Source organism: Oryctolagus cuniculus, chromosome 1 (genome assembly GCF_964237555.1).
Source record: "Oryctolagus cuniculus chromosome 1, mOryCun1.1, whole genome shotgun sequence".
NCBI classification, from domain to species: Eukaryota; Metazoa; Chordata; class Mammalia; order Lagomorpha; family Leporidae; genus Oryctolagus; species Oryctolagus cuniculus.
In genome coordinates, this window is record NC_091432.1 from 168,410,504 (window position 1) to 168,435,867 (window position 25,364).

The window sequence follows — 25,364 nt, forward strand, 5'->3', positions numbered from 1 at the left end:
TCACATTCTATTTTTTTATTTATTTTTTATTTTTTTTATTTTTTGACAGGCAGAGTGGACAGTGAGAGAGAAAGACAGAGAGAAAGGTCTTCCTTTTGCTGTTGGTTCACCCTCCAATGGCCACTGCGGCCAGCGCACCGCGCTGATCCGAAGGCAGGAGCCAGGTGCTTCTGCTGGTCTCCCATGGGGTGTAGGGCCCAAGCACTTGGGCCATCCTCCACTGCACTCCCGGGCCACAGCAGAGAGCTGGCCTGGAAGAGGGGCAACCGGGACAGAATCCGGCGCCCCAACCGGGACTAGTACCCGGTGTGCCAGCACCACAAGGCAGAGGATTAGCCTATTGAGCCTTGGCGCCGGCCCCTTCTTCACATTCTAATATTGAAATGTTCTTGGGGCTGGTGCCGTGGCTCACTAGGCTAATGCTCCGCCTGCAGAGCCGGCATCCCCTGTGGGCACCGGGTTCTGGTCCCGGTTGCTCCTCTTCCAGTCCAGCTCTCTGCTGTGGCCCGGGAGTGCAGTGGAGGATGGCCCAAGTGCTTGGGCGCCTGCACCCGCATGGGAGACCAGGAGGAGGCACCTGGCTCCTGGCTTCGGATCAGTGCAGATCCGGCTGTAGTGGCCATTTGGGGGGTGAACCAACGGAAGGAAGACCTACCTTTCTCTCTCTCTCAAAAAAAAAAAAAAAAGAAAAAGAAAAAGAAAAGAAATGTTCTTATGTTCCTTTGGTTTTTTTTTTTTTTTTTTCCCTGATGGCTTTTGTCTTTTGAGCTATGCCTGGGTGGTTACTTAGTAGATGTCTACACTTTCAGTGAATATCAAGAGGTGTGTGGTGGGTGTGGCTAGGGAACTCTGTTCAGTGCACCAGGTGGGAGCGAGTATCCAGGGTAACACTCAAGTTGGACTTGGTAGATCTCAATGCCCGGGTGTTAGCCCCCAGTATGTTTTGTGCTACCGTATGAATTGCACAGATAATCTGCGCAGTCCTAACTGTGAGCACAGTGAGCATGTGGAAATGCTCCCAGTGATTGCCCAGAGACCCAGCCACTCCCTGCACCTTCTCATGTCACCATGAGTCCCCAGAGTCTTGGCACACAGGGCTCCTACAGTTGCTGGGTGTAGAGGTTTCTGTCTGCTCTGCCAGCCTGCCCAATCAGCAGAGAGGTAGATGTTCCCTGAGACCACTCCGCATAGGTGTTTTGATCCTGGGAGTCTGCGGCCCCTCATCGTCCTACAAGGTTACCCAGTCACCTCCCAACTGGGCTCAAAATCAGTGGGGACTGGGCATTGTTCTTTCTGCTAGAACCACCAAGAGCCACTGGACTAATACTGTTCCATTACTCTTGGCAGTACTGCTGAGAAAGTAACATCTTGTCTCAGCAAGTTGTTGTGGGCACACACAAAGACTTGCACAGCTGCCCCTCGAACCCAAAATGGTGCCCACCCTTTCCCAGCCAGGCAGCAAGTGCTATTCTGGGGAAGCTGGACTGAGAAGAATGTGCCCTCCCTCTCTGTGTTTTTTTTTTTTTTTTTTTTTGACGGGCAGAGTGGACAGAGAGAGAGACAGAGAGAAAGGTCTTCCTTTTGCCATTGGTTCACCCTCCAATGGCCGCCATGGCCAGTGCACTGCGGCCGGCGCACCGCGCTGATCCGATGGCAGGAGCCAGGTACTTATCCCTCTCTACTTCCACTGGGTCCACAGGCAAGTGCTAGTGACTGCTAGCCCCCAGGGCTGCAGTCCGGATTCACTATGCTCTTCCTTTAGCTATTTCGCCACGGGTTGCTGCAGTCTGGTCTCACCTCTGTCTCCAAGCTGCTGCCCAATCAGGCTCTCTATGGCTGTTGTCGTGTGCTGTGCCCGCGTTCCTGCTGCGTGTCCGCACCCTCCACACAGGTTCATGGTGTTCTTCTTTCTGTTTTAAGAGTTCCAACACAGTTTTCCCTCCAATTCTCTCATGAAAGTGCACTTCCTACACCAGTTTCTTTCACTGTTAATCCCTGCTCTTGCATATTATGTCACTCCCTAATCTGCCATCTTGGATTCCAGATCAGGATGCCAGTATTATAGGCTTAACCCACTGCATCACAACACTAGCCCCTATTTTGATACTATTCAGTAGCTTTGACTTTCACACTGTCCCCTCTTCTTGAAGTGTCCTGTATTTCTGCATGGAGGATATATGTTCATCTTTCAAGACTCAGCCCAAATGAAATCTCTTTTTTTGTGAACTAGTTGGGATGCCATTCAGTCTTGTGCTCCATTGTACTCTGCACATAATGTCTTTTTTTTAGACTTTTTTATTTATTTGAAAGATAGTTACAAAGAGAAGAGGAATGACAGAGATAGAGATCTTCCATCCACTGATTCACTCCCTAAATTGCTGCAACAGCCAGGGCTGGGCCAGGCCAAAGCTAGGAGCCAGGAGCTTCTTCTGCGTCTCCCACGTGGGTGCAGGAGCCCAAGTGCCCAGGCCATCAAACCAGTGCCCATATGGGATGCTAGCACTGCAGGCAGGGGGTTAACCTGTGCCACAGTGCCAGCCCCAACTCCCTTCTCTTTACAACAGGATAGTTCAGGTTAGTGGGAGACACGTAGTGGAGATGTGATGAATAAAGTAATCTGTTCTGTAAGTAAGCTAAGGTCCATGACCTTTATATGTACAGTCTTAGTACTACATGTCTTAGGAATTTGATAATGTTCTGTGACTTATCTGCACTAATAATTGAGAAACTTTTTTCCAGCTATATCTATTCTTCACCAAGATGTAGATGTGTCCCCATTTTAAGAACATTTGCCGTAAGGCTACAAATCCCTCTGATGATTGGGATCAGTAAAAAAAAAGATACTGAGGTTGCCCATATGAATATAATCTAACAATAATAATCTTACTAGTTTTGAGGAGGAAGCTTAGATATTTCAAATAAACATTTGAATATTTAACTGTTCATGTTGACTTAGTGTTAGCCAAATATATTCCAGTATTTTGCCAACCATTATTTCTTTTAAATTTTTTATAAATTCGTTTTTATTTATTTAAATTTTTTATAAATTAGTTTTCATTTATTTAAAATGCAGAAAACAGAATGATATTCCATCTACTGCTTCACTCCCCAAACGCCCAGATAGCCAGGCCTGGGCCAGGCCAAAGCCAAGAGTCCAAGTTTCCCATATGTGTGATAGGCCCAGTCATGAGGGCCATCATCTGCTATTTCCAAGGACACCTTAGCAGCAAGCTGAATCAGAAATGGGCGTGCCAGAACTTGAACAGGCATTTCCTTATGATATGCAGGTGTCCCAAGTGGTGGCTTAATCTGGTATGCCATAGTGCTCCCCTCACCATCCCTTTTGACAACATCTAACTTCCACTTGAGACCGTTTTCTGCCTGAAATACGTCCTTTGGAATTTTATTTCAGTGTTCATTCAGAGAACTTTCTGTGATGGTAAAGTATGGTGGTGTGTATATGTAGTGTCTAAAACTTACTTATGTTGCCCCTGTGATTTAAGTTAGTTTAACTTGGTAAAAGATTATGGATTGACAGTTATTTTCTCTCTAGACACTGAGTTTCAGTGTCTTTGGGTTTCCATTACTGCCAGTAAAATGAAGTTGTCAGAGAATTTTTTTTTTTTTTTTTACAGGCAGAGTGGATAGTGAGAGAGAGACAGAGAGAAAGGTCTTCCTTTTTGCCATTGGTTCACCCAATGGCATCACGCTAATCCGAAGCCAGGAGCCAGGTGCTTCTCCTGGTCTCCCATGCGGGTGCAGGGCCCAAGCACTTGGGCCATCCTCCACTGCACTCCCAGGCCATAGCAGAGAGCTGGCCTGGAAGAAGGGCAACCAGGACTAGAACCCGGTGTGCCGTCACCACAAGGTGGAGGATTAGCCTATTGAGCCGCGGTGCTGGCTTCTTTTTTTTTTTTTTTTTCTTAAGATTTATTTATTTATTTGAAAGTCCGAGTTAGAGAAAAAAGGAAAGGCAGAGAGAGATCTTCCATCTGCTGGTTCATTCCCCCTAATTGGCCGCAGCAGCCGGAGCTGTACCAGTCCAAAACCAGGAGCCAGGAACTAGGAGCTTCTTCCACGTCTCCTACGGACTTGGGCCATCTTCTACTGCTTTTCCAGGCCATTGCAGAGAGCTGGATAGGAAGTGGAGCAGCCAGGACTCGAACTGGCGCCCATATGGGATGCCGGCACTGCAGGCAGCAGCTTTACTCACTATGCCACAGCGCCAGGCCTCAAAATTATTCTTTTCTTTCTAGCTGCTTTTAAGATCATCTGTTTGACCTTGGGTGTTTTGCAGTTTCATTGTGATGTGTAAGGCAAAGAATTTTCTCTTCTTTTTTTTTTGACTCTTGCTTGAGACTGAAACTTGCTGGATTTTAAGAATTCATTGCTTTCAACTGTTGAAGAGAATTCTAGTTACTATCTTTGTTGCCTCTCCTCTAATATCTTTTTCATGAATTGTTTCTTCAGTTATGTTTTATATTGCCAAATCTGGCAATTAAGTTTTTAATTTCAGTTACTGTATTTTTTATTTTTAAATAATTTTTGTAGCTTTTTTTTGTTTGTTTTTTGTTTTTTAAATCTATATATCCTGCTACTAATTTCTCATTTCTTTAGCTATTAAAAGTATGGTTATTTTATATTCGGTGTCTGTTAATCTCAATATCTGAAGCCTTTCTGGATTGATTTCTGCTATGACTTGTTTTTTGGCAATTCTTACTCATTGGTTGATATATTTTAGGATTATTGGCTGAGAGTGGAATATTTTCCTTTAAACTTAGTTGTGTGAATGCCTTGAGACCTGAATTGTGTTTTAGTTTCTTCCAGAGAGGAATGGTGTGTGTTTGTGCTGGTCCTCTGAGAGTACCACCTCAGTCTGAAATCCTTTGCATTGTCTGCACTGTCTGTGATTCTTTTTCAAACCACACTAAGCACAAATTACATAGTAGGGTGAGGACTGACTTGTGGCTGCAGATTATCAGAGGAGCTATTTTTCCATTTTAATACCATGGGTGAAATATGAAAAAGTTCCTCGCTATTTCTTTGCCTTCTACATGGCAGAATTTTTTTCTTATTTTCACTTATCCCATGAATGTAGCCGTTGACAATATCTATTGTTTGATTCTCTGCCTTGTGCAAGCTCTGAGCTTTATCTCTTAGCCCTCATGCCTATGAATCATCAGAGGTAGTAATCAAGGTTCCAAGAGCTTTGCAGGAAAATTCAGGGCAAAAGCACTTTGTCCCAGTATTTTTAATTATTTTGAGGTGTTAAAGTGTTTTACTCAACATCTTTGTTGTTTAAATGTGGAGAGTTATTCGAGATACCATTTACTGAATTGCCAGAAATAGAAATTTGCTCCTTAAGTTTTTATTATTCTTATTGTTTAGCCTCTTTAAAGGCTTGTGTATGTTTATTTCTAAGGAGTTGTTGTAACCTTATCCCCATTTCACAGTTTTTGTGGAAAACCAAAGACTTTTAAGATTACAGGGTTGTAGTTATTCAAGCTAACAGCAGCCAGAAACGGTTTTAGTTTCTTAAGAATTTCTTGTGTTCTGAGTGTTCTGCTTAGATCAGGCCCAGACTAATGGCCATATTTTATAAGCCTTATCAAATGGTCAGGATTCATTTTGTGAAGCATCCATGTTTTTCTTATCATTTTGATTTGAATGTATAGACAGTAAAAGATGCTAAGTAGTAAGAAACACTCGTTTATTTTTAATTTCTCACTCTTTTTGGCAGACATTTGGAATAAAACAGGAGCTGTTAAATTGGTCAGATGGTCTCCTGACAATAGTGTTGTAATAGTTACCTGGGAATATGGAGGCCTTTCTTTATGGAGCGTGTTTGGAGCCCAGCTGATTTGTACACTTGGAGGAGATTTTGCGTGAGTCAAAAAAGACAAATTTTAGATAAAATACTCTTATCTTCTAGACAATTCATATATACAGAAATCTTGTGTCATTGAGCTTTTACCCTCTTATCCTTATTTTATTCTTAACTCACAAACAATTAGTAGGATTCAAAATTAGTTTTAAATATATTGATTTTCCAAATATCCATTCTCTTAAAACTGTTCATTCTATAAAAACTTATTAAATCCTTGTGATACATGTGGCAATGTTAGATTCAAGGCAGAATCAGACATGGTTCTGCCTCCAAGTAGCTTATCATTTAATAAGTTATGAGATACGTACATACATAACTAGTAGGAATTAGAAAGTTACATTGTCTTACTGATTAATTCAGGTTAACACAATGGCTTGATGTTTCTGCCTGTTTCATATATCCTGAACTGCAATTCTGATAAAATGAAGCATACTTTCTCAAACTGCTGACTCTGTCAAGACGTCAGTTGGACTTTGAAACTGGTTGAGAGAAACAGCTAAGTGTATTAGCCTGCAACTGTGTATTTTATGCATTATTTATTTCTAACAATAGAAATTTCTCAAGTTTTTATCATTCTTATTGTTTAGCTTTTTTAAAAGCATGCATTTATTTTTTAATGGCAATTTTTAAGGGAGCAAAATCAATTTGATTTTCTAAAAACTAAAGCTACATGTGACATACATTATTCTTAATTGGAAGGTTCTAGTAAGAATTCTATTCTGTTTTAGTTATAGGTCTGATGGCACCAAAAAAGATCCTCTTAAGATAAACTCTATGGTAAGCATCTTCTGTAAAAAATAATAATTAGCATAGTATAAAATGCTTTCTTCATTTTTTCCTCTCATGTTGGTGTGATGAAAATCATGAAGCTGTTTTAGTCTCAGCTGATTGTTCCTTTTTAATTGAGAGGCTGCCTGATTTGTCCAGGCAGCCCCTGTCATCTTTGTGAAGATAATGACTGTGAGATGACTCCTTTGTTTTTTCAAAGCCTACCTCTCTCTTTTGTGTAACTCATTGACATAATTCTTATGGCCCTGCTTTTGACATAAAGTGAAATGCTCATTGTGCATTTTCTCCTGGAGTATGTACTTGTGCATTGGCATATTTTTCAAAACTGTATAGATAACAAAGCAAGAGAATTAAAGTCAACTATTGTATTATTTTTTCATATTACCTATTTACAAGAGTTTTTGTAGAAAATAGTTAAAATTTCTGTCTTTACACAGAACATTTTGTTGCTGTAGCTCCTCAGTCTTCAAGGATTCTTGTGAAATTAGTGGTTATGAGATTTATCACGACCTTTTCTCTTTTGCTTCAGAGTAAGCAAAATAAATTTAAACACCATGGTTGCCTTAAATAGTGGTTCCCAACCTTTCACCACCAAGAACTCCTTTTCTTGTCTGCCCACCTCTTTTTTTTTCTTTAATATGTACTTATCATTAGAAAGGCAGAGAGAAGGGGGTCTTCCATATGCTGATTTACTCCCCAAATGGCCCAAATGTCCGAAGCTATGCCAATCCGAAGCCAGGAACTTCTTCACAGTCTCCCATGCGGGTGCAGGTCCTTGGGCCATCTGCTACTTTCCCAGATCATAGCAGAGAGCTGGATCAGAGATGGAACAGCTAGGACTTGAACTGGTGCTCATATGGGATGCTGGCACTGCAGGTGCCGGCTTTACCACAGTGCCAGCCCCTGCCCACCTCATTTTAAAGCAAGTTTTCTTTTTTTTTTTTTTTTTTTAAGATTTATTTTATTTACTTGGAATACAGTTGCAAAGAGAAGTAGAGACACAGAGAGAGGTCTTCCATCCACTAATTCACTCCCAGATGGCTGCAATGGCCGGAGCTGCGCCAGTTTGAAGCCAGGAACCAGGAGCTTCTTCTGGGTCTCCCACATGGGTGCAGGGGCCCAAGGACTTGGGCCATCTTCCACTGCTTTCCCAGGCCATAGCAGAGAGCTAGATTGGAAGAGGAGCAGCCAGGACTAGAACCAGCTCCCATACGGGATGCCAGCGCTTCAGGCCAGGGCTTTAACCCGCAGTGCCACAGTGCCAGCCCCAGGAAATCACTAATCTTAAACAATACTATCATGAAATCTAGTTACAGAATATGAAAACTGAATGGGCCTGGGACATTTATTTGAACCTTCTCATTTTACAGAAGAAGAAACTTAAATTCTGAGAAACAAGAGAGCTTGGCCAAGGTAATAAAACAAAAAGCCAAACTGGATGCAAATTAGTCTCAAAGCTTCCCAAGTTGGCTGGCTCTGCGGCTCACTAGGCTAATCCTCCACCTGTGGCGCTGCCACCCCGGGTTCTAGTCCCGGTTGGGGCGCCGGATTCTGTCCCACTTGCTCCTCTTCCAGTCCAGCTCTCTGCTGTGGCCCGGGAGTGCAGTGGTGAATGGCCCAGGTGCTTGGGCCCTGCACCCGCATGGGAGACCAGGAGGAAACACCTGGCTCCTGGCTTCGGATCGGCGTAGCACACCGGCCGCAATGCACCGGCTGTGGTGGCCACTTGGGGGTGTCTCTCTCTCTCACTGTCTAACTCTGCCTGTCAAAAAAAAAAAAAAAAAAACACACACACACACAAAAAAACGCTTCCCAAGCTTCCTCTCGGTAACCTGGATCTGGATTGTTTTCTAAAAAAGGTTTTTTATTTTTGTTTTTTGGTATTTGAGGGGCAGCTAAGTTAAATTAATGGAAAATTTACAAAGTACAGTAGAGGTTTCACAGGATGGAAATCCTGAAATAGATAAGAATAGCATATAGTGTTTTCTCTATTTGAGGTAGAGAGCAGTGACAGTGGTTTCCTGTGGAGATAGCCCATATCATGGAAGATGTGATTCTTTGTATTGTCATTGTTTCTCCAACCTGTAGAAATCACTGAGAATGGTGCTACGTTATTTCAGAAATTGGATATTCAAAGCTAAGAAAGGATAACAGAAGCCTTGTAATTGCTTTGACTTTCTTCTTCCTCTTCCTCCTTTCAAGAGCTGGGGTGCAGAAGGTTATCACCTGTGGGTAATCAGCGGATTTGGTTCTCAACACAATGAAATTGAATCTGACTTCAGGAGTATAATTAAGCAGCCCAGCATTCTGCTCTTTCAGTTCATCAAGAGTGTACTCACTGTAAACCCTTGTATGGTAAGTGTATTTAAAACTGATTTCATTTTAGTATCTTTCAGATTGGCATTTCAGTTCCTTCTTTTTGATACAAGTGTGTGGAATGTACTCCCACAATTGACCTGTTATCTTTTTTTATATATTTTTTCTGATATTTGTGGGTTAAAAAGAGTTTTTTTAAAGATTTTTCATTTATTTATTTATTTGAGAGGTTGAGTCACAGAAAGAGGGAGAGAAAGAGAGAAAGGTCTTTAGTCTGGTGGTTCACCCCCTAAATGGCCACAATGGCTGGAGCCTCCTTCAGCTCCCGTATGCTGGTTTACATGCCCAAGCACTTGGGTCATCCTCTAGTACTTTCCCAGGCCAGAAGCAGAGAGCTGAATTGGAAGAGGAATACCCAAGACATGAACCAGCATCCACATGGGATGCTAGCGCTGCAAGTGAAGGCTTAGCCTACTGCAACACAGCTCTGCCCCAATAATTTTATTTTTATTTATTTGGAGGAAAGATCTTGCATCTACTGGTTCACTACCCAAATGCCCACAACAGCTGGGACTTAGCCAGGTGGAAGCTAGAAGCCAGGAAGTCAATTTGATTCTCACATATAGCTAGCAGTGACCCACGTACTTGAAACCATGACTTGCTAATTCCCAGGGTACACAGCAGCAGGAAGCTAGAATCAGAGACAGAGCCAAAACTTGAACCCAGGTATCTGATATGGGAAAAGAGTGTCCTAGGTGGCATCTTAATCTCTATGCCAAATGCCTTTCTCTGTTATTTTTTTACAAGATTTATTTGTTTGAAATGCAGAGAAGGAGAGAGAAAGAGAAAAACATTAATCCTAGCCTGTATCTGCTGGCTAGCTCCCTAATTGGTTGTACCAGCAGGTCTGGGCCAGGCCATAGCCAGGAGCCAGGAATTCCATCCTGGTCTCACACATGGATGGCCAGTGGTCCAGGTGTTTGGGTCCATTTTGGACCATTTTCCACTGCCTTCCTAGGCATATTACCAGGAAGCTGGACCAGAAGAAGTAGAGCATCCATGACTGTAAGTGGCACTCCCATATGGGATACTGGCATCACAAGTGGCAGCTTAATCCTCCACAATGTAGCACTGGCCTCATTTGTTAGTTTATGTAAAATTTATACCAAAATTTTATTTCTGAACAGAGTTTTTATGTGCATCTGTATTTTTTAAAAATATTTATTTATTTGAAAGAGTTAGGAAGAAAGAAGGAGAGAGAGGTCTTTGATCCACTGGTTCACTCCCTAGATGGCCAAAATAGCCAGGGCTGTGCCAGGCCAAAGTCAGGAGCCAGGAGCTTCCTCCAGGTCTCCCACATGGGTGGCAAGAGCATGAGCATGTGGGCCATCCTCTGCTGCCTTCCTAGGCACATCAGCAAGGGTGCTGGTTTGGAAGTCTTTTTTTCTGGGCACAGTATATGAGAGTTATTAGTAGGGATTCCATAGGATAAAAAAAAATGTTTTCACATAAGTGAAAATAAAGACGTTAAAACAAAGCAGTGGAGATTTCTTTAGCAATGTATATCATGAAAATCCTGGAGTTGAGGCTGGTGTTGTGGCACAGCAGGTTAAACCACTGCCTGCAATGCCAGCATTCCATATGGGCAGTGATTGAAGTCCAAGCTGTTGCACTTCCAATCCAGCTCCCTGCTTATGTGCTGGGAAAGCAGTAGAGAATGGCACAACTGCTTGGATCCCTGTACCTGCATGGGAAACCCAGATGAGTCTCTGGCTCCTGGCTTCACCTTCACATCCCTGGTCATTGTGGGAGTGAACTAGCAGATGGACGATCTCTCTCTCTTGCTCACTCTGCCTTTCAAAGAAGTAAAATAATAAATCTTTAAAAAAATCCTGAAGTTGGAATATAAAAAACAATGTTTCCAATGCTTATTTATGAATTTTTAAGGAACACCTTGAAAAAAATATGCCTAGGAATCTGCTTTAAGAAATACCTCTCCAGGGGCCGGCGCTGTGACGCAATAGGTTAATCCTCTGCCTGCAGTGCCAGTATCCCGTATGGGCGCTGGTTCTAGTCCCAGCTGCTCTTCTTCCAATCCAGCTTTCTGCCGTGGCCTGGGAAAGCAGTAGAAGATGGCCCAAGTCCTTGGGCCTCTGCACCTGTGTGGGTGACCAGGAGGAGGCTCCTGGCTTTGGATCGGCGCAGCTCCGGCCGTTGCGGCCATTTGGGGAGTGAACCAGCAGACAGAAGACCTTTCTCTCTTGTCTCTCCCCCTCACTGTCTGTAACTCTACCTATCAAATAAATAAATAAATAAATCTTTTTTTTTTTTTTTTTAAGAAATTCTACTCCAAATTAGATAAACTTAGATATCTCAATCTGAGTAAGGCACATTAATATTATACTGTATTGTGTGTATATATATATATATTTACAATACAGTATAATATATATAATATATATATATACTGTGTGTGTGTGTGTATATATATACACTATATATATGTTACTGGTTAGGATTTCCTATCTTAACATATATTAGCATCACTGGTTTTTTTAAATGCATATGTAGAACAATTTTCTCATTAAAATTTATAACATGCTGTAAAAGTAGCCCAAATCTCAGTTCCCATTTTTGCAATTGAAAACTAAGAAACCCCCAGAAAAACAGGAATGAAGTATTTCTTTCCTTGCTCCCCCATCCCAAATACTGGTTTTAAATCACCCTTGAGTTTTATATTATGACAGTATATACTGAAATGGAAAGGTGAGCCGGTAGGGTGCTAGCCTGTCTGATTGAAATAGTTGAATCACGAGTCTGCCCACCTTTGAGAGCAGTGGTTTTCTATCTGAAAATCAGGGCATAATTAATAAATGCATCAACTGTCTTATTTGTCTGAATATCCTCAGTAGCTGGCATAGTCCTTTGCATTAATCAAGCGTTCACCAGGTGATTATTTAATTTTTCTGGAGCAAAACTACAGGGTTAGGCTTCTCTTCTTCATCCCTTATGGTTTAGAAGACCTTCCAACAACCAGTTATCCCTGTCCTGATCCACCCCCTCTTCCTACCATGTGGGTGCATGGATGAGCATACACACAAGTAGATTCTTTGAACAGACGTGTTTTCTTACTGAGAATGAGTAGCCATATTTAGATTTTCAGATGGAGAAATCTCTCATAACATTGCCATTTTTGAATTATAATGTAGCAGTTGTAAACCTGGACATGCTTACCACTGTATTATAAAATAGACTTTGGGGGTGATTGCTGTGGTGTAGAAAGCTAAGCCTCAGCCTGTGGTGCTGGCATCCCATATGGGCGCCAGTTCGAGTCCTGGTTCCTCCTATTCCGATCCAGCTCTCTGCTTATGGCCTGGGAAAGCAGCGGCAGATGGCCAAAGTGCTTGGGTCCCAGTACTCGCATGGGAGACCCGGAAGAAGCTCCTGGCCCAGCTCCACCCATTGATTGTGGCTATTTGGGGAATGAACCAGCAGATGCAAGACCTTTCTGTCTTTCCTTTTCTGTCTATAACTCTGCCTCTCAAATAAATAAATAAATAAATAATATCTTCTAAAAAAATAAACTTTGACAAAGATTTTATTTACACTGGAAAGTAATGATTAAAATAGTACCTGTTCTTTCTAAATATAATAGTGCATGAGATCATTGTTCAGTCTGTTCTATGTAAAGGCAACAATGTTGCAAAATATATTTCCTATGATAAAACTAAATCACTGTATTACTTGCCTCTACCTAATACCAAGTTACTTTTATTTGCTTTCGTCTTAGCCACTTTTCTTCCTCTTTCCTTTATCTAGAGTAACCAAGAGCAAGTATTGCTTCAGGGGGAGGATCGCTTGTATTTGAACTGTGGAGAGGCCTCCCAAACCCAGAATCCCAGGAGTTCTTCAGCACACTCCCAGCACAAGCTTGGTCAGGACAGAAGCCCATTCGCAGATGGAGGATTAGAGTCTCAGAGTTTAAGCACTTTACTTGGACATAGGCATTGGCATGTTGTACAGGTAAGTCTTCAATTACTGATTGCTAGTGACATAGTTCTTGGTAGGATATAACTTGGAGCAGAGTTTTAAGTATTTCAGCCATTACTTCAGAAAACAGAACCTTTTTAAACCTGTGACTGTCATATTTCTCTTCTGCTTTCTGTGTTTTTGTCCTTTTTTCTTGCTGCTTTCCATTTGCTGTAGAGTATGTTCCCACCTGCTTTAAGTTCATTAGTAGTATCAAAAGCTAGAAGTTCAGGTTTTCCACTCTCATTAAGATTAACTGCTTAGTTTACTTTGTCTTGTTTTTGTATAAATCTGTTTATGCATTTGCATAGGGAAAGGTTCATTAAGTTTATGGAAAGTGACAATATTGATTAGTACCATGTGCAGTCAACCCAGTAGTCCAGCTGAAGTCATGTTGAGCTGTATCACCTGACATTGGACCCAATCATAAACTTGTGATCAGTCTAGAACTTCATTAAATAATTTTATTATTCACTCTTTTAATTTTTTGATTTGATTAAAAGACAGAGAATGAGATGTCCTCCATCTGCTGGTTCACTCACCAATTCCCTGCAACTGCCAGTGTTGGGCCAATCTGAAGCCAGGAGCTCAGAACTCAGTCCAGATCTCCCATATGAGTGGCAGGGACTCAAGTACTTGAGTCCTCTGTTGCCTCCCAGGATGCACATTTGTAGGATGCTGGAATTAGAAGCAGACTAGCACTTAATCCAGGGATTGCAATATGGGGTATAGGCATCCCAAGTGGCATTTTAACCTCTGTACTAAATGTAAATGCTACCTCTAATATTTAATCTTATTACAAGTTATTTATTCTGTTGTCACTTCTAAATTAGCAATTTCTTTTAGGAATTTCTATATTTTGAGAGCAGTTAAAATTTCAGGAAATCAATAAATTGAAGTTTCTTAATAAAAGCTTTATACATAGTTTCAAAGTACTGTTTTCTTTCTCCATTTGATAGCAAAATGTTTTAAGTGTATCAGAACCTACTTTTAGATTAGTTTATTTTAGTCAGTTTCTATTTCCATAATCCTTTGCCTTACTTCTGCTCTCTATACTTGTACTTTACTAGTTTACTTCAGCTCTCATGCTGTTTTCAGTTTTCTTTTTTTTAGTGGAGATAATGAAAGACATAAAAATGATCATTATGTGAAAGATTGAAGGAGGAAAATCTCCTACAGTGATGTATTTACACTAAAAGAAAATTTAACTTATGTTAATAAATTCATAGAGTCAAACAGTGTGCATACTATTTTATAATTTTACAATTTTTTAAATAAAACTGCATTAGCTACTTCCTTGACTAAAATTTTCCACTGCTCCCTTCTCTCCTATAGCCATTTCTCTGCTATTTTCATTTTCCCATATTTTGAGCTATTCATTCTACACTGACCTAGCATCAATGCCAGTTCTGCCTAGCCAGGTCTGTGTTACCAGAGAGCCAAGTAGAGCAAAGGATCAAAGAAGGTAGGTCTGGAACTCAAAAGTCCATCAGGCAATACCAAACATTGAATTTCCTTCCAGCTCAAAAATTCAGTGATTCTTAGGTGTGTAGTAAGCATTCCACATAAAAAGTATATAACACTTATTTTAGGATTTAAGAAACTACAAGATTATTTTGTCATTATTTCATTAGATAGCTAAAGACATTTGAAGAGATGAGATTTTTAAAATCGAGTTTACCTAAAATGTTTTTCATTTTGTTTAAGAATAATAAAGTGTACCACAAAACAATTAAATTGTAATGAACTCATAGAATTTTTAGAGCTGGAAGGACCTTAGTGATCATAGAGTCCAACTGGGTTTTATTCATGAGGAAACAGACTCAGGAAAGTTACATGACTTTCCCAGGGTCATATAGTAGCATAGTTGAAGATCCACCCTTCACTGTGATCTATGTTAAAGTAAGTAACAGTCTAAATATTTTAAAACCTAGGTACTAAATACTGAATCATTTAATATTTTTACTGACCTTGAGCTGAACTTAAAATCCACCCATTTGGTGGTGTTTTTACTTGCAGTTGCACTATACTTTGCTAGCATTCTGACCTCATGATTGAATGCAGTAAAATAGTGGTGTTTCTTTGGAGTGATGCATGGTGACTCTCCTTCCAAGGTCTTTAACCATCAATAATCACTCCTAGAAGAAATTTGGGTGCCTGATTGACTTCTTCCTTCAACATAGCCTCTTTCCTAGGATAAGGACCACATCTTCCATCAAAGTTGATTTGTTTGCGTGACTTAAAACTTTGTATGCTTTTTTTTAAAGATTTTTCTTTTAAGATTTATTTTATTTATTTGAAAGTCAGAGTTACAGGGAGAGAGAAAGAGAGGCAGAGAGAGGCCGGCGCCACAGCTCACTAGGCTAATCCTCCGCCTTGCGGCACTGGCACACCGGGTTCTAGTCCCAGTTGGGGCACCGGATTCTGTCCCGGTTGCCCCTCTTCCAGGCCAGCTCTCTGCTGTGGCCAGGGAGTACAGTGGAGGATGGCCCAAGTACTTGGGCCCTGCACCCCATGGGAGACCAGGATAAGTACCTGGCTCCTGCCATTGGATCAGCGCAATGCGCCAGCCGCAGCGCGCCGCCCGTGGCGGCCATTGGAGGGTGAACCAACGGCAAAAGGAAGACCTTTCTCTCTGTCTCTCTCTCTCACTGTCCACTCTGCCTGTCAAAAAAAAAGCAGAGAGAGAAAGAGAAGCAGAGAGAGAGAGAGGTCTTCCATCTGCTGGTTCACTCTCCAATTGGCCGCAACGGCCGGAGCTACACTAATCCGAAGTCAGGAGCTTCTTCCTGGTCTCCCACGCAGGGGCAGGGGCCAAAGGACTTGGGCCATCTTCTGCTGCTTTCCCAGGCCATAGCAGAGAGCTGGATTGGAAGTGGAGCAGCCAGAACTCAAACAAGTGCCCATATGGGATGCCGGCACTGCAGGCAGCACCTTTACCCTATATGCCATAGCGGCAACCCCATTTATTTTTTTAAGATTTTATTTATTTATTTGAGAGGTAGAGTTGGAGACAGTGAAGGGGAAAGACAGAAAGGTCTTCTATCCACTGGTTTATTCCTCAAATGACCACAGCAGTCAGAGCTAAGTTAATCCGAAGCCAGGAGCAAGGAACTTCTGGGTCTCCCACATGGGTCCAGGGTCCCAGGCACTTGGGCCATGTTCCACTGCTGTCCCTGGCCATTAGCAGATGGCTGCAATGGCCAGAACTATGCCAATCCAAGCCAGGAGCTTCCTCCAAGTCTCCCACAAAAGGACTTGGGCCATCTTGTACTGCTTTCCCAGGCCATAACAGAGAGCTGGATCAGAAGAGGAGCAGCTGGGATTAGCGCCGGCACCCATATGGGATGCCAGCACCACAGGTGGAGGATCAACCCACTTCGACACAGCACCAGCCCCTGAATGCTGCTTTTGTAGCTTAGAGCTCATCTAATGAGCTATAACTAATTCTGCTGCTATTTCTGTTCCTCATCTCAAGTACTGGATTTTTGGTTTGTCAAAATCTTCCTCGCATTCCTTAACTTCCGGATGGGAAGTTAATTGTGTTTTTTCTTTAACTAAAACAAAACAAATACATACTTGGTAGAAGTCGGTTAGTAATAGTCAGTAAAAGTGGTTTGTTGTTTTGTTGTTGTTTAGTTTTCCTAACTACAAGTGTTTTGTATTTTGAAAGTAGTTTATTTACCGATGGAGTACAATGTGAAATTTAAAAAAAGAATCCTTCTAGTTTTAGCCTGTGGTCCTTGTTAGACTGTTGTATTGTATATGACAGAAGCATCTGAAAGATGCATGCATCATATTACGCATTGTTATGATGGTGTTGGTTTTTTTTTTGTAGATAACCTGGCTAATAGGAAAGATTAAGGTTCACAAAATGCACAAAATATGTGATAATAAGCATCTACAGTATATCAGGCAATAATGTTACAGATGTTAATAAAGTACTTTTTTTCGAAGACTTATTTATTTGAAAGAGTTAGAGAGAATGAGATAGCAAGAGATCTTCCATCTTCTGGTTCACTTCAAAATGGTTGCAACAGCCAGAGCTACGCCAGACTAAAGCCAGGAGCTTTCATCCATGTTTCTCACATGGGTGCGGGGGCCCAAGCACCTGGCTATTTTCTGCTGCTTCTTCAATGCCATTAGCAGGAAGCTGAATTGAAAGTGGAACAGCTGGGAAACAAACTGGTACCTATCTATCTGTTACACTTCATCATAGGCAGTAGCTTTCCCTGCTATGCCACAACACCAGCCCCCATAAAGTAGATTTTAAAGGCTGTTAGACTTACGATTTGTTCTCAATATATAACATATATCAGATGTTCCAGGTATGGTATTTAGCACAAATTAAATCTGCTCAGTGGTTGACTTCTAGTCTCACACAGTTACAGACAAAACTTACCTAGGCAGAAGACAGAGTTTTAGCAGAACTGACTTTTCGGAAATAAATAAAAAAAGGTAGATGTGGTTCTGTAAGAGAGACTGGGAAATCCTAAGCTAAGGTTAGTGATTTTGTACCCTAGCACTCAATTTGCCAGTGATGTGGCCTGACTTTAGTGCCCTAAATATATAATCATGACCTGAGTTTCTTCATCACCTGCCTCTTTCCTTCTGCCATGTACTATTCTCAGTGTAGGAGCACAGCTCAGAGTTCAGGTGACACATAGATGAGTAAAGTGAACTTCTGGGGAAAATAGAAGCTTTTGTTCTAGTCTATATGTCATAACATCTTCAGAAACAAACTGAGTGAGAAATGAAATTTCATTTTACACTTATACCTTGAATTTTGAAAATAAACCATTTGCACTTTGTGGAAACACCAAAGTTTGGGAAACTGAGGATTTCTTTTATTGTAATGGGTGGTGGGGACAGTGATACTGTGGTACATCCTTCTTCAAGTGACTTACTTTTCTTAATTTTAAAAAAAAATAGTTTTTTACTTTTACCAGGAATGGGAACATCTGGCTCAGGGACCATATAAGGACTGTGAGATCATTTGGTCTGGCCCTGCCAACGCAACTGCAGGCAGGACTTGAAATTCAGTAAATCTATAGCAGGCTGATTTTTAAGTTGATAATTTTGTATGACCTGTGAATGATGTCATAAATATCGAAATGGCCCTTGGTAGAAAAAGGATTCCCCACCCCTCACTTAGAGCCTCCAAAATTGCTTTCAGCTTTATTTTATCAGCCAGTCATTACCTAGTTTATTGTTATTCTGAAGTAATTTTACCCATTGTAGTGAATGTTATTGGTTGGCCTGAATAGTGCAGCATATCTGTTAAGATCCAAGTTAAGCATTCCTCTAGCTTGTGTCATGACACTGTTTATTTTTAGAATTTTATTTTATTTATTTATTTGACAGATAGAGCTAGACAGTGAGAGAGACAGACACAGAAAAAGGTCTTCCTTCCATTGGTTCACCCACCAAGTGGCCACTACAGCCGGATCTGCACCGATCCGAAGCCAGGAGCCAGGTGCTTCCTCCTGGTCTCCCATGCGGGTGCAGGGGCCCAAACACTTGGGCCATCCTCCACTGCCTTCCCGGGCCACAGCAGAGAGCTGGATTGGAAGAGAAGCAACCGGGACTAGAACTGGTGCCCATATGGGATGCCGGTGCTGCAGGCAGAAGATTACTCAAGTGAGCCACAGCGCCGGCCCCAACACTGTTAACTTCAGTTCTGTAAAGTAGGATTCAACAAACCAGTTCTAGGATTAAGAAAATCCTGAAGTACTTAAAGCTGTTAATTTAGTTGAATTTTAAGTTTTCTTACTAGATATTAAATGAAGTCTAACAGATAGATTTATGAATACATTTTGTCAAAATATTTAAACTTCATGTCAGACATAAACTTTATGTATAAATAATTTAGTAAGTCTTACCAGTTCTGTTGTTGTCAGGGTTAATACAGATATTTCTGGCATATTGCTTTTACTTGATGGATGTGAATGCACTCTACTTGCCTTTTTAATTTGGCTTTCTTTTTTTAAAAATATGTGATGAGGCCGGCGCCGTGGCTCACTAGGCTAATCCTCCACCTTGTGGCGCTGGCACACCGGGTTCTAGTCCTGGTCAGGGCACCGGATTCTGTCCCGGTTGCCCCTCTTCCAGGCCAGCTCTCTACTGTGGCCAAGGAGTGCAGTGGAGGATGGCCCAAGTACTTGGGCCCTGCACCCCATGGGAGACCAGGATAAGTACCTGGCTCCTGCCATCAGATCACCGCGGTGCGCTGGCCACAGTGCGCTGGCCGCAGCGGCCATTGGAGGGTGAACCAACAGCAAAGGAAGACCTTTCTCTCTGTCTCTCTCTCTCACTGTCCACTCTGCCTGTCAAAAAATAAAAATAAAAATAAAAATATGTGACGAGGCCGGTGCCGCGGCTCGCTTGGCTAATCCTCCGCCTGCAGTGCCGGCTCCCTGGGTTCTAGTCCAAGTCAGGGCGCCGGATTCTTTCCCAGTTACCCCTCTTCCAGTCCAGCTCTCTGCTGTGGCCCGGGAGTGCAGTGGAGGATGGCCCAAGTCCTTGGGCCCTGCACCCGCATGGGAGACCAGGAGAAGCACCTGGCTCTTGGCTTCAAATCAGCATGGTGCGCTGGCCGTAGCAGCCATTTGTGGGGGTGAACCAATGGAAGGAAGACCTTTCTCTCTCTCTCTCTCTCTCTCACTGTCTAACTCTGCCTGGCCAAAACAAAAAAAAACAAAAAAAAAAGTGTTACTTTTTTTTTTTTTTTTTTAGTAAAATGGAAATAATTCTGAATAAAATGAAGCTTTTCTTACCCTGGGAAAGAAGAGTCTGTCAGTTCACTAATTCTCACCCCATTGCTACCACATGTTGTGAAAACTAATTAATAGGCCAGTAGAGAAATCAGACTCAATAAAGCTTCCTGACCTACATTGATATTCCACAGAGTATTCTTTAAGTTTAAAAGTGTTGCTAGGGTGATATAATGATTCTACACACAGAGATGTATGAAACAGAGCACCACCTACAAAGATATAAGATTAGAAAATATATTTATTACTTAAGTTGGAAATAAAGGGTTAATATCTATTAGATGAGTAAGTTTTTATAGATGAGTAAGTTGAATACCCCAATAGAAAAGTAATACTTACATATACTCTTACCATGTATAGATGTTTTTTAAATGACAACAAAGGCTAACTAGTAGTTGTCCCTGAGCAATAGAATTTCATTTTGTACGTGGTGAATGATTATATTGTTAAAGTTTAAAAACATTGCTTTTTTAATCCAAAAGTATAAAATATTTTCATTAAAAACCAAAAATCTTGGCTAAGGATATACTTTTATTAGATATGGCTGTTTGGGTGTGGTTCTTTTTTTTTTTAAGATTTATTTATTTATTTGAGAGGTTGAGTCACAGAGAAACAGAGAGAAACGTCTTGCATCTGTTGATTCACTTCTCAGATGGCCACAATGGCTAGAGCTGGGCCAATCCAAAGCCAGGAGTTTATTCCAGGTCCTCCATGTGGGTGCAGGGTCCCAAGCATCTGGGCCATCTTCCACTGCTTTCCCAGGTGCATCAGCAAGGAGCTGGATCAGAAGTGGAGCAGCCAGGACTCAAACTGGCACCCATATGGGATGCCGGTCCCGCAGGTGGAGGCTTAACCTACTACACAGTAGCACTGGCCCCTAGGGTGGTTGTTATCAGCAGACCAAAACTAGGTGTCTGCAGAATTCATAGCTACCATCATGGGTTCTTCTCTAAATATACCAATCTGTATTTATTGAGTTGAATATTTAAGCCAAAATGAACAGAAAGATTGTTGGGAAAAAAGGAAGAATGTGTGATATCTGGAAACTTGAAGTGATTGCCACATGAGATGTGAAATACTGGCTCATATACAAATAGTGAATTTCAAGTGCTCTACTGCTAATGTCCATGAGACATCTTAAACATTATGCATAAAGATAAATCTCACGTAGTGATAACTAGATGCTTTACATTTAAATAATTTGGTAAGTCTTACCATTGTGATGTTGTTGTTTTCTATAGATTTCCAGCACCTATCTAGAGAGCAATTGGCCAATACGGGTGAGTTGTTATCAAATGTAACTGTATAAATGGGTTTTTAATTTAGCATTTTATATTTAATTCAGTTAACACATATTTACTAATAGTCTGATGTAATTTTAATGAAGTATTTAGACTTATAAGAAAGAGTTCTTTTTTTTTAAACAGTTTTCAGCTATCGATAAACTTGGACAGAATATTGCTGTCGTTGGCAAGTTTGGTTTTGCACATTACTCGTTGCTCACCAAAAAATGGAAACTTTTTGGAAACATTACTCAGGTTGGTCTTTTTGAAATTAAAAACCTATTTCTCAAAGTATAAGAGAAGTACAATATGAAATAAAGTAAACCATTATTGCAGAAAAGGAAGAAAGTCAATATAAAATATATTGGATAGTATTTGGGAGGTGATTTTGATAAAACATTTGATAATTTCTGATGAAGGATCTTGTATTAAAATAGTTTGTTCTCGACTCTTGCTAAAGTAAATAATAATAATTCAGTTGAGGATTTAATTTTACTTTCCAGGTGAGTTCATTATATGTGATCAGAATAAATTTCTCCAAAATTTAGTATCATTCCCAGCTTATCTGTGTGTATAACACATATTTTGATACCACATATGTATACATGCGGTTGGATTTTGCAAAAATCAAATATGAGAACAAGAGAAGGAAATTAACATTTAATAGCTGCCTGTTGTTTCACCAAGCACTTGAAGGCACTTTCATGTATGTTATATTACTTCACTTATCTATATAATATCACCATTTGATATAAGAAAAACCAGGATTCAGAGTCACTCATCTGATAAATGATAAAACTAGAATTTAAACCAAGATCTCTGGATGGGAGAATAATAATATTATATGACACCCAGTTATTTTGGATGATCTATTTGATTTCTTATGGAAATACTTACTTTTAAAAATAGGATATGAATCTTTATTAATAAAGGTCCAAGAGTAATAAATGAGGAGAAAGTAAAGCGGTAAAAATTTGAACTTTCATTGACTGCCTAAGAATATTTCATAGATGTACTACTTTCTTATAATTGCTGGTAACATAATTTTTAAAAAATTTTCCTTTTAAGGAACAAAATATGATTGTGACAGGTGGCTTAGCCTGGTGGAATGATTTTATGGTCCTTGCATGTTATAACATGAGTGACCATCAAGAAGAGGTAAGGATTTTTTTTTTTCTCTCAGAAATAATACGTTTTTATATTTTAAAACTCTTAAGCACAGTCTAATTTTATGTAGAAATCAGCCTGTTGAGGGCCAGAATTAGGGGCTCACAGGTAAAGCTGCCACCTTGTGACTTTGGCATCCCTTATGGGTGCCAGTTCATATCCTAGCTGCTCCATTTCTGATTCGGATCCCTGCTAATGGTCTGGGAAAAGCAGCAGAGGATGGTCCCAGTGTTTGGACCCCTGTCCACCGCTGTGGGAGACCTGGATAAAGCTGTTGGCTTTAGTCTGGCCCAGTGCTGACTGTTGCAGCCCTCTGGGGAATGAACTAGCAGATGGGAGGTTTCTTTCTCTAAGTCTGCCTTTCAAATAAATAAAAATTTTTTGTTTAAAAGTATTTTAAACTAAACAAGACATTTTATTTTATTAATGAAGAATTTAGCATATGTTAACTTTAACTGGCAACTGGGGCTTCTAAAATAACCTGTATGTATTTTGACTGTTAGACATTCTCTGTAAAACTTAAAAATAATTATGAAATACTTAAAAGCTAGGCCCGGCCTAGCCTAGCCTAGCCCCACCCTACCCCTTCCATTGTCACCATTGGAGGAATTAACCAGTGATGGGATACCTCGATTCCCTTCATCCTCCCTCCCCCTGCTTCTCAAATAAATTTTATTTAAAAAAAAAAAAAAAGTGACTTCTTAGATATAGATTTACTGATTTACTGATTTATTAGGTTGTTTTGAGAAATTGCTGGTCTCATATCAAACCAGGTGTAGGTATGCAGTTCTAAAAGGAATCTCTGAAAATAATGCATTCATAGTTTTGAGCACTTCATCCTATGGTTATTTGTAGAATGAGCCTAGTTTGCCAAAATATAACCACAATCCATTTATTGTTCTTTTAATTCATATTACTTGAAGAAAAAAGTCAATAGCTAAAAAACTGCATGTCTAAGTACTTAACTCTTCCTAGTGGTCTTCTTGTTTTTTAATTTTCTTTATTTTTGTTTTCTGCAGCTCAGAGTATACTTAAGAACATCAAATCTGGACAATGCCTTTGCTCATGTAACCAAAACACAAGCAGAAACATTACTGCTCAGTGTCTTCCGGGACATGATAATAGTATTTAGAGCAGACTGTTCAATATGCCTTTATAGTATTGAAAGAAAATCAGATGGGTGAGTATATACCATAAGAAGTGCTCCTCTGTAAATCCTAATTTGTCAAAATAGTTACTCTATCTTTCTATTTATTACTTTGTTTAGAAGTCAAAAAAGGAAGGAATTTTAATTGGTGTTATTTATATAGAAACTATGCCAAAAGAAATACTAACTTCTTCAGCTAATCTACCTGGATTCATTTGAAAAAAAAAATATCTTGTTTGGGATGAAGTAAACCCTTAAATTTTTATCACAACCTGAAGAAAAGTGATTACTAACTACCTTGGTATTGCAAATACTTGGAGAAATTTCAGGGAGCTCCACAGCTTTAAGACTTTGGGAAGACTTTAGCAGACACACTTTATCTCCACTGAGCTAGATGACTGTCCTCTGGAGCTGGAAGAACTGAAATCCTATTGTTATTACATGTTGCCTGATAACTCTTAATGTCTGGTCAACTTGTGTCATTTAGACTATACCTCTTGAATTTTATTTTGTTCTCAGAGATTTTTTTGTATTTTTGTTTTTATTTAAACAACCATGAGACATGTATTTGCTATAGTAGCACACAGATTGGAAAGTACACAAAGTTAAAAATTAGGGCACATTATTAGCTTCAGTGATTGATCCCTCATCCTTTCTCATTCAACTAGGGTTTTTTTCCATTAAATATTTCCATTCTTACAGCTCTTCCTTAGTTTTTTCTTCTCTCTTACATCTTAATCTCTTTTTCTCTCTCATCCCCATATGCGTTCTTTGGATTCCTCATCCTTACCAGCCCTGATCTGAAGGATCCTTAGGGAGAAGATGATAGGTAGAAGACATTTGGATCTTCCACAAACATAAAATCTACTGGTATTATTAATAGCAGAAAAGAGAGAAAAAACCTTATTAGCCATGTTGTTGTTATGTCATTTCTTTTTTTTTTACAGTCCAAATACTACTGCTGGCATTCAGGTTCTTCAGGAGGTCTCCATGTCACGTTACATTCCTCATCCTTTCCTGGTAGTATCTGTCACTCTGACATCAGTGAGTACAGAGAATGGAATCACCTTGAAAATGCCACAGCAGGTATCATTCAATTATTAGACCTCTTTGCAATTTATATATCTCAGTTTTTGGTGTTCTAAGCTGATAAATTTTGAGTTGTTTGTTCAGCAAATAAATACTAAAAATCTGTAATATACGTTGTATGAAGATGAGAAGTTGGAATAGCAAACTAACAGAAATGGTTTCTGCACAGATTTTAAACAAATATATAATCAATTGTTATTGTGATTCATGTGCCAAAAAATAATGTAAGTTATTGCCAGAGCATATAATAAAAACCTGGTGTAGGCTGACCAATGATTCCTATACCATTTAAATTAAAACCTAGAGAATGAGTAAAGACAAAAGCCATAGACAAGAGAACAGAATCCATGGGATCAGAAGTTTAGATTGACTAAACATGAGATGTAGAGAGATAGCAGTCTGGGGCTGGTGCTGTGGCATAGTAGGCTAAGCCTCTGCCTTCTATAGCCTGGAAAAGCAGTGGAAGATGGTCCAAGTGCTTGGGCACCTGCACCTGCATGGGAGACCTGGAAGAAGCTTCTGGCTTCTGTCTCTCCCTGTCTGTAACTCTGTCTTTCAGATAAATAAATAAAATCTTTAAAACAAAAAAAGAATCTAAAATATTTTTTGTAATGTCCTATCCCATGTCTCTTTGGAACAAGAAATTTTAAAAAACTACTCTGACATGATTAATCCTAAAACATTTCGACAGTTATCATTCAATTTCCCTTTCTCATACCTTTCTGTGTGTATTTTCATTACTTGCTAAATACTCCTATAATATCTCCTATAATACTTGTTCTATAGCTATTTCCTATAATACTTGTTCTATTCCCCTTTATTATGTTGGTCTCCCTTCTGTAGATAAAACTTGTAATTTGTTTTTCTCATTTAAAATATAGCTC

General features: G+C 40.2%; 1 protein-coding gene across 7 annotated transcripts in view; it reads left to right on the forward strand.

Annotated features, from left to right (window-relative positions):
- The window catches only part of RIC1 (RIC1 homolog, RAB6A GEF complex partner 1), a 185,700-nt gene that overhangs the window by 122,681 nt on the left and 37,655 nt on the right, over positions 1-25,364 (forward strand). For all 7 annotated transcript variants that reach the window (XM_070051800.1, XM_070051792.1, XM_008255104.4 and 4 more), the window contains 9 exons: positions 5,741-5,885; positions 6,616-6,664; positions 8,879-9,031; positions 12,812-13,015; positions 21,036-21,074; positions 21,222-21,332; positions 22,146-22,235; positions 23,264-23,424; positions 24,339-24,477. In XM_070051800.1, the coding sequence (XP_069907901.1) occupies positions 5,741-5,885; positions 6,616-6,664; positions 8,879-9,031; positions 12,812-13,015; positions 21,036-21,074; positions 21,222-21,332; positions 22,146-22,235; positions 23,264-23,424; positions 24,339-24,477 (1,091 nt within the window). The remainder of the gene's footprint in view (positions 1-5,740; positions 5,886-6,615; positions 6,665-8,878; positions 9,032-12,811; positions 13,016-21,035; positions 21,075-21,221; positions 21,333-22,145; positions 22,236-23,263; positions 23,425-24,338; positions 24,478-25,364) is intronic.